This window comes from Synchiropus splendidus, chromosome 4 (assembly GCF_027744825.2).
Source record: "Synchiropus splendidus isolate RoL2022-P1 chromosome 4, RoL_Sspl_1.0, whole genome shotgun sequence".
In the NCBI taxonomy this organism is placed as follows: Eukaryota; Metazoa; Chordata; class Actinopteri; order Syngnathiformes; family Callionymidae; genus Synchiropus; species Synchiropus splendidus.
The window spans coordinates 10,010,936-10,026,756 of NC_071337.1; the positions used below are offsets into that span (position 1 = coordinate 10,010,936).

General features: G+C 44.1%; 1 protein-coding gene across 1 annotated transcript in view; it reads left to right on the plus strand.

Moving 5' to 3' along the window:
- Positions 1-15,821, plus strand: part of LOC128757910 (inactive phospholipase C-like protein 2) — a 40,029-nt gene that overhangs the window by 19,924 nt on the left and 4,284 nt on the right. The window contains exons 5-10 of the mRNA XM_053863538.1: positions 890-1,340; positions 1,416-2,642; positions 3,699-3,948; positions 4,016-4,302; positions 6,427-6,630; positions 11,661-11,736. Of these exons, the coding sequence (XP_053719513.1) occupies positions 890-1,340; positions 1,416-2,642; positions 3,699-3,948; positions 4,016-4,302; positions 6,427-6,630; positions 11,661-11,736 (2,495 nt within the window). The remainder of the gene's footprint in view (positions 1-889; positions 1,341-1,415; positions 2,643-3,698; positions 3,949-4,015; positions 4,303-6,426; positions 6,631-11,660; positions 11,737-15,821) is intronic.

The following is a 15,821-nucleotide window of genomic DNA, read 5'->3' on the forward strand; positions in this document are numbered from 1 at the left end:
TTAACAACTTCAACTTTTGATGCGACAGATGTCGCCTGAAAGGTGTCACACCCCCGCTCTGATTTTGTAGCATGTTGACTGTGGACTCATTTCTCATCAGCATACAGGGGTGAGGTGAATCATCTTTGTCTAGCACTTTACTCACCAAGACACAACAAACTCCAATGACATTTGCAGCACGGAGACAGACCACAGATGATTCTGTGCATCCATTTTGAAAACAGCAATATCAGTAATGCTTGCAGACATCACTAAAATGTGGTCAGCAATGGTCGATAGTGATGGATAATTTGTTATTTTTAAGTCAGCGGAATGACATCACACAAAGAGCACAAGCTCGGGGGACTGGCAATTTATGGGTTCTTCTGTTGTGCGTCATCTTCACACCACTGTGTCTTTATATCATTAGGGCCTAATGGGGCAGCAACCTGACAGTTAAGTGGAGTGTGTGTGTCCAACTAAACATACTGGCAACCCTCCGGTGGAGTCATCTCTGTGTGATCTCTCATAGCTGCCTTCTGTCGATGACGGTTCAGAAAAGGGTAGGGAAAGTGTTGCTAGAATGGAGTAGCATTTACATAGACACAGGGTGTCACATTGAGTCATGGTGGTCTCCTGCATATATATACATAAAATATTCTTATGCAGCCAATGTCAGTGTAGTGATATTAACTTCATGAATGTTTAACACTTGAAATTTCAACTTTGATACATTGAAAAAAGAAAAGCTGTTCAAGTATTTTGTCACCTTTACTTGTGCTTGTCCTTTGCAAAATTTTGAGGTGATTCAGCCATTAAAAATATGTACCATAAATTGTTATGTTCAGTAAATGAAGTGTTGAGGGCACTTTCGTCAAGCTCTAACATCTGCTCACGCTCCTATCTGCAGGTACCTGATGAAGTACGGGAAACATGCCTTTGACATGCTGGCTAACAGTCACAACAGTCTCCGTCTTGGCTGGTTGAACCAGTTATTTTCCACCGCTGCACATTCGGACGTTGATGAATGGATTTCCCTGCATTCAGCCGTGAGGCTGGTTCAAGATGTGAACCCTGGTGTCAGCAGTGTGAAAGTGGAACACAGATTTAAGGAACTTCAAAGAGTTCGGGAGAAGATGCACAGTCTCAGTGTAGATAATGGACCTGATGGAAAAGACATTGCTGCTCACGAAGTCATGTCAGCCGGACAAGTCACCAAACAGGAGTTCATAGAGGTCTTCCATGATTTCTGCACACGCCCAGAGATCTACTTTTTGCTTGTGCAGTTCTCCAGCAACAAGGAGTTCTTGGACACCAAAGACCTGATGAAGTTTCTGGAGGCTGAACAAGGCGTTGCACAGGTGGGTACTGCACACCTTCTGAAAACATTTTCACATTAAACATCTTTACATTTGTGTCGTCTATGTCTGATTTAGGTCAGCGAGGAAGCAAGCCTGGAGCTAATCCAGTCCCACGAGCCTTCAGATGAAGGCCGGCAGCAAGGATACTTGTCCTTAGATGGATTCAACAGCTACCTTACTTCAGCAGAATGCCACATCTTCGATAGGGAGCACGACAGCGTGTGCCAGGACATGTCGCAGCCCTTGTCTCATTATTACATCAACTCCTCCCACAACACCTACCTCATTGAGGACCAACTACGAGGTCCTGCTGACATTTCAGGCTACATCCGTGCCCTAAAGATGGGCTGTCGATGTGTGGAGGTGGATGTCTGGGATGGCGCTGATGGGGAGCCGGTGGTCTGTACGGGACACACCCTTTCTCCTCCACTTGCCTTGCGTTCAGTGCTGGAAGCAATTACGAAATTTGCTTTTGTGTCCTCCGAGTATCCTTTAATCGTGTCTTTGGAGAATCACTGCTCTCCTTCTCAACAGAAAGTAATGATGCAGCATCTTGTGAGAATATTAGGGCCGAGATTATTCCGGGATCCCCCAGATGGGAGAGAGACGTACCTTCCATCACCAAATGCCTTACGGCATCAAATCCTGTTGAAGGGAAAGAAGTTAGAGCTGAATTGGGACAGTGATGATGGAGAGGTAAGCGAGGAAGACGAAGGTGCTGAGATGTGTCAAAGAATGAGGGCGAGTAACAGTGGAGGGGCAGCAGCAGCTACCGGGGATGACAAGGACATTTCACAGAGGAGTGCCGCTTTAACAACGGTCACTTTTTGCAACCCCCCTCATCACTCTCCGCAAAGATTCCTTCTCCTAAAGGAGCTTTCGGACTTGGTGACTCTTTGCCAGTCAGTCCGTTTCATTGACTTTCAAACATCTTCTAAAAGCCAAAGACCCTGGGAATTATGCTCCTTTCATGAAACGCTGGCTTTACGTCTTGCTTCAGAGAGCCCCGGCAACTTTGTCAATCACAACAAACATTTTCTGTCGCGGGTGTACCCCAACCCCATGCGCGTGGACTCCAGCAACATGAACCCTCAGGATCTGTGGAAGTGCGGCTGTCAGATAGTGAGTATGAATTTCCAGACAGCAGGCCTCATGATGGACTTGAACACCGCCTGGTTCAGACAAAATGGATGTTGCGGATACGTGCTGAGGCCGGCCATCATGCGGCAGGAGGTCTCGTATTTCAGTGCTGACACCAAGGAGGCGGTGCCTGGTGTGTCTCCGCAGCTGCTGCACGTAAAGGTGGGTTTGGTCTAAATGGTATAGCTTTAGAATCACGAAACATGGGGCAGGATGGTCACCTGTTATGCCAGTAGATGCTAAACACATTAGATAGTCTTGGTAAAGAGAGTGGCGTATGAGCTGTTTTTGCATGGGAGGATGTAAGTTAGAACAAGAGTACATGAGTAGTCTAACCTTGAATTATAGGGTGTATCTGCCTCCCATCATTAGACACACTCATCAGAGGGGGCCAGCGGCAGGGTCCTGTACCCAGTCATGATTCTGATTCATGGTTCTGTGAAGCCCATGGGACTGCAAGGCAGGGCCATCCTCCTCCATGAGTCAAGCCTGGAGACTTTGTGTGGCTGTTTACATTGACAAAACTCATGTCAATGGATGAAATCACGCTTTGATGCCAAGTCTATGTCAAAGGAATACTTCAGGATGGCAACCTCATACCCAGATCAAAGTTAATGCTGTAGTGGTCGCAGCTACTGATCATTCCAACCTTTTGATCATATGAAAAATCATACCTATTATTATTCTAAACCTTAGTCACACAGGCACATTTTGACAATAGAATTAACTCCATCAATAGCCAATATTGAAAGGAAAGAAAGACTTTATATATAATATATCTGAGCTTAGTCCTCAATGCACCCTTTTTTATTCTCCCACTTAAAAGAGCCATCTTAACCCTTGATAGCCCGGTTTGTTGAGTCATGATCAGTTCAAAATGCTCACTTGTTTATGTATTCCACTTACTTTTATGTGAAGCCTGAACCCTGTGAACTTCTGGAGTGTGTGTTCAAGCTGTGTAGGAGAGAGCTAGAAAGAAAGCCACGTATCTTATGTCAACAGCAGTAAAGAAGGCTTTTGCTCCATTAGATAGAGGCTTCACTGTAAACCAGCCAGCCAGCATGACTTCCAAAAACAGCGTTTTACAATAGATGACCTCACACATCCCATCCACGCCTTAATGGCTAAACATTTAAGCATTAAAATATTGAAGAAATGTGTGTATTGCAACAGTGATGATGGCACGACTGAGTGACCTTGTGATTATCTCCTTCCAAGGTGATTAGTGGCCAAAATCTTCCAAAACCAAGGGGCTCAGCTGCTAAAGGGGATGTGGTGGACCCCTACATCTATGTGGAGATTCATGGCATCCCGGCGGACTGCACGGAGCGCCGCACCAGAACCATCCACCACAATGGAGACAACCCAGTTTTTGATGAGAGCTTTGAGTTTCAGATCAACCTGCCAGAACTCGCGATGGTTCGTTTTGTGGTGCTGGATGACGATTACATAGGCGATGAGTTCATTGGTGAGTGTAAATATGGGAAAATGTATGTTTCATTCGATTGAAACACTGCTCTCTTGGATGTTCCCAGGTCAGTATACAATTCCTCTTGAGTGTCTTCAGTCTGGATACCGACATGTACCACTTCAGTCTTTGACTGGGGAGGATCTTCCCCATGCTCAACTTTTCGTCCACGTGGCCCTCACCAATCGCAGGGGAGGAGGAAAGCCTCACAAAAGAGGCCTGTCAGTGCGGAAAGCCAGAAAAGGACGGGACTATACAGCCTTAAGGGAACTTGGAGTACGTTCAGTGGATGAGGTTTTTAGAAGCGCAGCACCTCTGCTGAGAGAGGCCACTGACTTGAGGGAAAACATGCAGGTAAGGCCCTATTGATCCGTAATGTAAGGAGAAGCCTTTGAAGACACCTGTCAGGAATGTCTAATAACTTTAAATAAATGTCACATATTTCCATCACGATTGAAGCCAAGGTCTATGCCGCTAGAGAATTGTGTTAACAGGGTTTTAAGGCAGCCGCCCTGAAACCTGTATACTGTATACCAGAGCACATTGCACATCCTTAACAGTCCTCCTGAATGGCCTACCTTAAAAGAGTTCATTCTACTTCTTCATGTTGACTTTTTAGTCAACATCAGAAAATGCTCCATCCACTGCGAAAAACTGATTTCCAACATACTCTTTAATTTCATTTTTGCTTTCACTTTCACTTTTTCACTCTGGTTATTGATGCTTCTTTTTTAACCTCCTTTCAAAATATGTCTTAACTCATGTGTGTTTGTGTTCTCCGGTAGAGAATTGTGTTAACAGGGTTTTAGGGCAGCCGCTTTGACAAAAACTCCTCTCCGCCTTGACTATATATATTCTCCTGAAAACTTCACTACAAGGTTGATCTTTTGGAAATACAACACCTTCACCTCGTCTTTTGTTAACCAACAAAACGCGCTCTCTCTTTCTCGCTTACCTTTCTCACTTATATCTACAACTTAAGCTAGAAATAAAACTGACTGAACACAGTGGCAATGTTGGACTTTCTGCTCTGAACCGTGCTAAAGTAAATTAAATTAAAAATTATGTCACAATTACCAAACGGGAGTGTGGGTGGGTGCGAGTGGGTGTAGGTTGTGATTTGTTTGAAGACCATTGTTTATGTTGGCTCAAACGTATGAATGGATTTCAATGACACTTTAAGGAAGTACTGATAATGGATCAGGAACAGGTGATTTAAGTTTGAGAGGTGACTGGAGCCAGGGTTCTCTCCCAGATTTTTTCCCAACGTAGGGGGTGTGTTGAACTTTGATGATGGGGGCGATGCGATTAGGATAAGGCAGAGCACCTTGCACATCCTTAACAGTCCCCGTTAATGGCCTACCTTAAAAGAGTTCTGCTTGACAGACTTGCTGATATTGTGAACCACATTTGACGTCTTCGTGTTGACTAAAACATCAGAAAACTCCCCTTGCACCGGGAAAAATCTAAAAATATAATTTTTACTTTCACTTTTATTATTTTTGCTCCGTTTTTCAACACCCTTTTAAAATATGTCTTAACTCATTATTGACAAACATAATTTTGTGGATTGTAACCAGTTACCTTTAATCTATCAACTTTTTCTGCCTAGGATTTCCACAATTACCACCTTGTCACCTTCAACGTTCACGCTTTTTTGAACAAAGAGATCTCATTCCTCTGGAATCAAAGTGATTGTTCATGATTTGAAGTATTTCAGGAGATATTTAGGTGTTGGCTGTGTGTAGAAGCGACAGATGAATGGAGGTGAGCTAGTCTTGTGATGTACTCTCTCAAGCCAAACTATCAAGTTCAGTATTATAGAGGTAGGTTATCACAAGGTGCTCTGAGGTCATGAAGCTTTGTTCATAGTATTTACTGCTCAACAATAAAGGGTCCTGGCTGGGTGTGGAGAAGAGGAAGGAAAGAGGAATAAAAGGAGGGAAACGAGGTTGGCAAGGTGACAGAACAGAATAATAATGAAATGAAGGAGTTGAATTTGCTGCTCGATCTATACAAAAAAGCAGGTTCACTCCGGTAAACGTCCTCCTGAAACAGTAGCAGCTTCAAAGCCATCCATCTCTGCTGCTTTCCTCGCACAGCGCAAGGTCACAGCGTGCAGGAGACGCCATTGATGAGCAATTACCTAAAACTGTGTGACAGCTACATACTGATAACTGAGCAGAACATTTTGTAAAGGTCGTCATCAAATGGATTTTATGTAGAGGACATTCCAAGGAGAAGGCACACTGTCCCACTTTCCGATTCAGAATTGGGTTATGAAAACTGGCAGCCACAGCAGCTGTCGCTATCAAATGTTGGTTGGATATAAAATGTGTGTGTGTTTGTTTTGTGTTTCTTTTCAGAACTGCAATAACGGCAAGCCTTTGCGAGCAGATTACATTTAGAGCCATGCCAGAGACGAGTAATGCAGTTTTGAAGTAGATGTGTTTAAAACTCTGGCTCTTTTCCATTCAGAACTCGGTGGAGGTGTTCAGGGAACTGTGTGGCGTGTCTGCGGCTGCAAACCTCATGCAGTGCATTCTGGCTTTGAGCTCCAGAGTCGCAGGACCTGACGGATCGCCGCTGCTCCTCTTTGACCTCCGGAACCACTACCCCACCCTGGAGCCCCAAGGGCCGCTTCCTGACGTCCTGCGCCGTGTTGTCTCCACATATGAAATGGTGAGGAAGGAAGTGACCTCTTGCTAAATATTCCTATTGTTTTCAAATGACTCGAGAAACGGACTGACTCACATGTCCATATGAAAACGAAGGAAATCGCAAACAAGCGCTCCAAAGATCCTCCTCCTCGCATTTCCTGTCTGCTCAGCCCAACAATGACACGGCATCCCACAATAAAGCCTCACACATCCTGTTCTGCTACAATTGCTATGCAACAGAATACGATTACAATGGAGTCCTGGCCTGAATGAAAATGAACTTTTTGGCATTCTAGAGTGCTTTCCAGCTCTTTCATCAGAAGAGTTCTTACTTTCACTGGCTTCTAATTGTGTCCAGAGGAACTGGACTTGAGCTGATGAGATGAGCTTCCTGTGCAGTGCGGCTGGTCTCTGGAGATATGCTAGGTCATCAGCGAGAGGCTAGAACCACTATATACTGCTGTGGTGAGGGGACCCAGCTTCTCAGGGAGGTGAACAGTGGAGAAGAGATTATGTCTGGTGGTTGTCAGAGGCTTTCCCAAAAGAGGTAGCAGGGTGTCTCTGTACACTTCTGCATCTGCTGCCCAGAGAGTATGAAAAAGGATGCTGATGCTAACGTCTGCCTTGACGGCAGACTCTTTTTTTAAACCAATTTATAGGCATAGGGATGTTGTCGTTTTAGGGCCATTTAGATGGAGGCAACAATATTTAAGTTAACACACGTTACCTACACACCTTCCCGTGCTCACATGCTCCCTCTTGAGGTGCACCATGTTGACGGACGTTAGCATACCTTGTTGCATGTTGCGGCATCAGGCTGTCGACCTGTCAACCAAAAATGTTCTCACAGGATTTCCTGACGCTATTGGCCCTTGCTTCACTAGACTGTCAATCACATTTAAAGAAAATGTTTGGGGTTAGGGGCACCTTCCTTACTCTACAGTTAGGTGTGACTTGCTACTGTATATGTAGTGCTGTATGTCATGTGACCGTGGTCAAACAAGGTGCCTATTATACCAAGTATCAGCAAGAGTAAGAATCTTGTGATCATCACCTGTTGTCCTCATTCATACCCCAACCAACTTTAGGAAATGCCCTGAGCGGGAACATTTGCTTCAGTTAAAACGCTATTGCATCAACATGCTACGGGGAAGGCTGCGTCAACACTGGACAACAAAGTTTTCTGGGCAACTGTCAATACTTGTTTTGTCACATGATGATTTGACACAACAATTAATCGGAACAGAAATGACACACTCATTTTAGAGAAACTTTTCTCCAAAGCGACTTATAATGGATTAGTTTGTCCTTGCGTAAGGGAAACTTGTGAGGCTCCAGGGTCCATATTGACTATCTCATTGGCATCGGAACCAGCCTCTCCCTTCTTCATAGCCATTGTTGCTCCCCAGTGAGATAGTCAGCGCTCTGCAATGTCAGTGTTAGGGTGTAATGTGCCAAGGATAAGATGTGTGGGATTCCCTCTCAGTCTTCACCAGACCTCTGAGGATACACAAAGACACGCACAAAACTGACTGTAACACTTAACCGATGGCAGAAACTATGCAATACACTGACAGTAACGCACAACCAACTGACCAAAACAAAACTGACTGACTGCAACACACAAGAAATGACTGAAAACACAACAAAATACAAAGGACCTCACACAGACACAAGTTTACAAAGAGCTACACACAACCAATGTTCTGAAAAATAGGGAGGCAGAAAGAGAAGAAGGCAGAAGAAGCAGAAATTATAAAAACTGTTCTTCACTCCGGGCCTTTTTAATTTCTCTATAATAAAAGAGCAGAACAGTTGTTCAGCTGTCTAATGGAATCTAATGGAAACCTGGACCAATGCTGACAATGGAATAAGGCCATTAGTTCTGATATTAAAGTCAGTTAGGGGTGTCTGAGCTGCAGGACTAGTTATCCTCGTGAGACCCCACCAGGGACAAATGCTCTAGGATCATTGGAGCACTCATACGCTTCCGTCACTTTACAGTTGGGACCCATTCCTTACATGCATTAAAATGAAGCTACACATTATGGCACATCTAAATGAAGTTCATGCTTGTCCAGGAGTGGAAGAATTCCAGCGTCACTGCAGCACAGTGCCGAGTTATTAGGTAAGAGAGTTAGTCAGCTGCGACTTTGAAATAAATTCAAAAAAGAACAAATCACCTGGAGGTGTTTGTGTATGTTTTTCTGGGCACTTTTAAGATGTTCCAATTTTCCTCAAGCTGTTTCCACCCTCCTCTTCCATCATGTATTTCCCCTCTTCCTCATCTGAGCCTATTTCACCCCTGGAAGAGCAGAACAAGTCATGTCCTGCTGTGCCTCTGAGAGTTTAAGGGATCGCAGCGATAAACAACATCTCACTCTATAATTTTTGTCTCACCGCTGCAACACTTTTTACCATCGGGCTTGTTTTATGACCTTTGTTGTCTGGAGGTGGCTATGATGGCTGTCGGGCTCACAGAACTTTGGAGACGGGGACAGAGGTTTGCCAGAGAAGTCAAACTTAAGACTAGCGGTGTACATTCATAATAACTGTTGCCTCTCTGTGATTTTATTCTGATGTCTTGCCTGAGGATTGTGTGGCCTTATACCCAGGGTGCTACACTCACTGCTGCTAAATGGCCTTTTTGCTGTGCTTGATCTGTCCGTCCCTGCCATCAGTCTGCATTGCTCCTGGCTAAAAGGAGTGCCAGTCTGCTTCTGCAGCGGGGGACGGCAGCTCCTGCTGTGTTTGATGTTCGCTGCCAGTGCCGCTTTTTGGCTTTTGGTGTCTGACTGTCATGCGACATATCCGTCACAGCCGCCATGCTGAGTCAGTGTTGGGGGGGGGGTTCATGGGTAACATTGCTGCTGGGTCCTCCCACATGGGCCTCTCTCCATCCATGTACAACCTTTCTTTCATTTATATCCTCCTTGTCTTTTTATTTCCCTCGCTCTTTTCTTCAGTCGTGATGTTTAAAGGTTTTAGATATGGCAGCTGAACATTCAACACGCACCTCTTCTGCTTGATTAAAAGAAAAAAATGGAATGCTTCCACATGAATAAAACAATATCTATTTGAATTTGCCAGAACTAAGTTTTATTTCCAACCTAAATGCTGATTTGACAAGGTTTTTAAATAAAAAAAAGTACTATAATTTCCGGACTATAAACCGCTACTTGCTCATATAACAATGAAGCTAATATATGGATTTTTACAGGCTAAAGAAGGTCATGCTGCCAAAGTATTGAGCCTTGTCACATCAAACCAATGAAATCACAACCTTTTTATTCAGCTTAAAGCACTCGAAACACACTGTTTTCGCCTGCGTGTTTCGCACGTCCACCCACAGAGCTGATCTCCTTGAGGACCGGAGACGAGAAGCAGCAGCTCAGACCGTCTGTGGTGTCGGAACTTCGGACATGCGGGTGAAAACAGCACATTTTGAGCGCTTTTATGTCAATAAAAGATGTGAGGAGTTCATGATTCACGTTCAGAACTTTGTTTCAGGTTTGTTTCATGTGTCAGTCTCGATGCTGGACCCCATTTTCAAAACTAGTTTAGAAGTGATCCTCGTGCGTTTTTAAGCCGCTGACCTTTCTACATCTGACAGATTGACGTTCTCTCCATTTAAGCCTGGCACTGTGAATGTTTATGCACGTTTTGGCGAGTTTCTGGTCAGAGACTTTTTTTGCCTGTCTCTATTCTGAGTTTCTCTTCTTTTTCTGTGGCTGCTTTGTCCTGGTACAGTAGCTATAGCAGCCAAAGCTGCACTAGCTTCTTCTGTTTCATGGAAATGCACATAGGGAGCCCAAGTCACGTCCACCACTTCTGCCTCATGGGACCCAAGTTAACAAAGAATATGAACAGGAGTCACTGAAGAGATAAAAGTTATTTTCTGGTCTAGCTTGAAATATGCCATAGATCTCACATATGAACTCTGTGAATTCTAATGCCATGAGAGCACCGCTTTTCTACAGGCATCAAAAGTTACTTAAGGTTTTGTGTGACATGTAGTTGCCAACTACGATGCTCTCACACTCTCATATGTGTGATCCAGGGCATGAGGCCAAAGTGGACCAGAAAATAACTTCGATAGACCGAGCTTAGATTCCACAGACAGACCTATTTGGAATACCCCGGCCTCTATACCACTCCACCTCACTAAACTAGCCTGTGTGGTTTAGAATTTCTTGTCCAGGAAAGATTTTTGAAGCTTGACAACAAAGCCCAGGAGATGAGCAGAGGTCTATTTCTTCACAGATAGCGAAGAATATCATTTCATCTAACTGGTAACTGAATCATTAACCAATGATGCTGAAATATTTCTGTCAACTGCACATTTAATGTGCGATCTTGCACATTTGGATCTATTTAAATGACTCAGAAGATCAGTAACAACTAGTGTTATTATGAGTGAGTGTTTTGTGTATCATAATAAAACATCATGGATCCTGGTCAGATCATTTTAAATGTATTTTTTTTATGTCTGTTTTCAAATTATAGTGTCAGTTTGATTTTAGTTTTCTACCTGTTTATTCGGCTGTTTGACAAGAATGGCTGAAGGAGGAAACAGAGGAGGAGCTGGGAGGAAGAGAACTGTGAGCATGCAGGTCAGGATACAGTGTTAAGACTGTGTAAAGGTAATAAGGAGCTCAGCTTTAAAAAAAGAAAGAGTGAAGGTAGTAAAGTGTCTGCGACCTCAATGTGAAATTCCAAAGTGTGTGTGCAGGAGGGGGAGGAAGAAACCTCCTTTAAACCATAATTGGATCAAGTATGGAGAGGAATGATGAAGGTGTTAGTGTTGGAACTCTGACACTTAATTAAGCTCCAGTTGTTTATCACTGTTGTGTGACTGAGTATAGTATAGTGTTCTGTCTCCATCCAAGCAGATCTTTGGAGAGCCGAATGCCATTAATGTAGATCTGAATGTCCAAATAGCCAAATAGATCTGACTCCTCGATGTACTGCCGTCTTTGTTGTGGTGCTGTGAAACACCTACATGTATAAATCTGTGTCGCTGACGTGTCGATGCCTTTCATTGGTCCACAGATGGTCCAGGCCAGCCGGGCGGTGATGGAGCTCACGGATGGAATCTACAGTCGAATTTTACACACGCAGACAACAGGTGTGTGTGTGTGTGTGTGTGTGTGTGTGTGCGTGAGGTGGACGTGTGTAACAAGCCTTTAAGTTCACAGAACAGGCGACATTGTTAGTGCCTTCGAATTGATCGGCTCACCGCTGCTCTTTTCTCTTTATTTGTTTGGAAAAAAAAACAACCAGCACCCCTCTGGTGACATCGCAGTATTACGACCAGGTGCAGTTCCATCATGCCATTCATGTATAAACAACTGAAATTAGTTTAAGCAGCTAGTTTGGTTATTTCCATTCGTTCAGGGCTACTTTTATCGTTTTATTTTTGTTGTGAAAGGTCTGGTTTTATGCGCCTGAATGAATAAATAATAAGCTACAAATCTAAAAGACACTAATGCATTAGATAAGCTCACTGTTAGGGACAAATAAACAAGCATCGACGGAATATAAAACCTGATTTAAAACTGGTGCATTTACCTTTGACAGCTTTATGTAGCAAACAACCCTTATTTGCTGGTAGGGATGGCCATGTCATGCCTTAAGGGCTCAAGAACGGGTGTTTGAAGACTTGTAACCTTCAACATCGCCCTCGTCTGGCTGTGATTTTACACTTTTAGAATGCATCAATGTTGGGCAGAAAAACAAGTATTGATAGAAATTTTAATATTATTGTTGTAGGATTGGTTTGTTTGGATTTGAATGAATTAATGTTCATTTCCAACCCCAGTCTTGCATTCTAATTCCATTCAACATTCAGTTGACTTGCATGTCTTTGCATTCAATACAGTACATTGCTGACAATTTGCAGCTATGTTCTGAAGACCCCCCCCTTTTCTCTTCTGTCACCTACGGTCACATGACCAGCTGCGGCTTGTCCTAAAATTAGACATTTATAAATGTGTTCATTTTGACAGCAGAATTTGATTCAGTTTTAGTCAAAAGTCTTTTGACTAGGAATGAAATGAAAAGGACCCCAGACATGGTGATAAATGTGGTTATAGAGAATACTGACAGACGGATCTTTTTCATGCTTAGATATGACATAACATCTTCTAACCAGTGAGCCAGTGATGGCGGGGCAGCATCCTTGCATCGCAGCAAAATAGCTCGACGGGCCACTAGTAAGGTGAAAGAGAGTGACCTTCTGGTACCCGGAGTAAACCGTTCATCATCCTCAATGGGTCTGGAGTGATGTCCTTCTTGGTGATTGCAGATAATGTTTGGAAAACACTTTTCCTGAATGAGTCCAGTTGGGGGCAGGTGCAGAACATGTGAATGAGGGTGGCCTCTGGACATGTGGGCTCTGTGCACCACCTCAAACTGAAGGCCAGCACCAAAGCAAGTCTTATTTACAGGAGCTGAAATTGATTCCCACTTCTCCTCAGATAGTGTGAGGTTGAGAGGCCTCTTTGATCTTTTCAAGTGGAGTCTCTCTGGTGTCGAGCATTTTGATATAGATCACTGAAATAAGATGTTTGGTGTCTGGCTCTAGGTCCAGTATGTAGTCCATACGATTAGACTCAGCTTTCTGAGGGAAGCTTGAAATCGCAGATTGAATGAATGAAATGCAGGTATCAGCAGAAGTAAGTGGGTTGTGTCATGAAGTTTTTACTTGGATATCATTTTACATAGAGGTGTTCTGTAGCTAAAATTAAGATAAGATAAAAATATGCACTTTTCCTGTCCAATAACAGTGAAATGTGCCATGATCATTGGGGTGAAATGCACCGGCGACTCTCCACAGGCTGATATGTCAAAGCCTTGGTAAACAAATGCGCATGGCGGTGGAGTATTGGCAGAACAGCCGGAGAGTGGTCAGACCAGCGGGTTCATATGCGCTTCATGATCGATCACAGTGCTACTTTTCATTATTTATCATGCTTACCTGCGCGCACACGTCAGGACTGTAAATGTCTTTTGCCAGTTAGCCTCGCACTACACAGTGTCTCGTGTACCTTCTGTGTACAGCCTCCCCGGCATCCTTAACTTGCCGCTGATTGGTTCTCTTGTCTAGCTCCTCCCACCTCCTCAAACGCTATTGGTTCTGATTTCATTTCTTCTCTAGACATTTTTGTCTTATTCATTGATGATACAACTGGTCATCGCCTTTGTCATTGTGAATGGATTATTATTTACAACAGCATTAACATACAGTTAAATCGCTGAAACAAATCAATTTTCTTGTGTCTGTTGTGACCAAATCTTCTGTTGGGCAGCGTATTTAGACTCTTGCTGAAACACTCACAAACAGCGCTGGCAAATGCAAGGCTGCAAGTTCAAAAAAAAAAAATTTGGGCAGAGAGTAACTTTTTCTTAAGAATTTAAGAATGAAGGAATGATGGACTCCTGCTAAAGGGGCACTTTTCTCCTGCAAGGAAGAAGGACTACCTCTAGGGGTCAACCTGGGAGCCGAGTCTAGCCTTGTCGTCCAGTCCTACTAGTCCACTACAAGTAACATCCGACTTACAACTTCCATCCACCCGTACTTACGACCACGCCCAGAAGATGCTTTTTTTTTTTTTATTCAATGTCTGGCACCGCAGCACGTAGCAGCCCAGCAACGCGTACGACAGTTACAGCAGCACAGTATCCCAGCATCTCACTCTCACACAGCCATCTACCACTACAGTAGCACCTATAACCCTCGCGGCAGCTATTTTGAATGGCATTCCACTTACGTCCAATCTGACTTACGACCGGTTGGTCGGAACCGATCCCGATCGGATGTTACTTGTACTTAGTCTGACTTCAGTAACAGCCTCTCATCATAACATAATTCATGGCACCATAGCTGGGAAATAGTTCCATCTCCTCAATTGTGTACAAACGGACTGTTTTCAGTGTCAGAATTTTTTTTATACTTTGAGCAATGAAGTGCTGATCGCAGTGCCACAATGTCCTCAAGCAGGACTGGCAAACTCTGACATTTTTGACTTGCAAAGTTCAAAAACAGAGATTATTTTTGGCCGATTTCTTGTCACCGGTGCCAAGATGAACCTTTTAGCCGCGGGTCAAATCATTGCGAAGAAAAAGAGGATTCTCAGTGCTTCATTATGAAACAAAGCGGGTGTTTGAAGATTGATATGATTTTCAGTTCCGCCCTGCTCCCGGACGTCTCATTCCATCACATGTTGAACTTTGTTTCAGGGCGGCTCCGCGGCTGCAGCTTGTGATTGAATAATCTGTGATGTATGGAGCAGCGCAGCAGCTGAGTCTGCAGGGGGAGCTGTCTCCGTCATGATGTGGTCTGTGAGCATGGGATCACACGTAGCAACAAGTAAACACAGAGTGTCTAATCTGGGAGCGAAGTGAGGACACCAGACCATCAGGTGATCCGAGGGAGCCGGGAGGCCAGGGGGCGGCCGGTGGCAGAGATGGATGTCTGGACGTTACATCAGGGCATGGAGATGAAACACGGGAGAGGGGGCGTGGGAAGATGGAAAGCAGAGGCTGGTGAGAAGGCTGGGAGAAGAGATAAGAACACAGGGAGAAATCAAGATTCATGAGAAAACATGGATCATACTTACCCCCAAACTTTGGTCCTTTGTGTGTCACAGGAGGGGTTGGACTGTCGCTGGAGGGATGAATGCATGATGGATGGGTGCACTCAGTAATGGAAGATCAGTGGAGAGATAGAGCGGTGAAAGGATGTACACACAGTCTCACTCACGTCGATGGGTGTATTGATGGATAACTGGGTGGAGGAAAGGTGGACGGCAGTGTTTCAATGGACTGGCTGTCAGCAGGGAATGGGTTGAATGAATGAGTGAGAGGATGGGTCATTACCACGTGAACAATTGGATGGATGAAGGCTGAAAGGTTGGATTCATTGATTGGTTGATGGATGGATGGGCTGAATGGATAACTGATGAATGCTTGGATGAATGGATGAGTTGATGAGTCCATATGAATGTTCATAAATGGTTAGTTAAGTGCAGAGATTGATGGAAGTGAAAGGAAACAGTCGTGGATTAAAGTACGGATGAATGGATGGATGGATGGATATATGATGGATGGATGGTGAGATGATGGATGGATGGATGGATGATGTTAGATGATGGATGGATGATGGATGGATGTTAGATGATGGATGGATGGATATATGATGGATGGATGGAT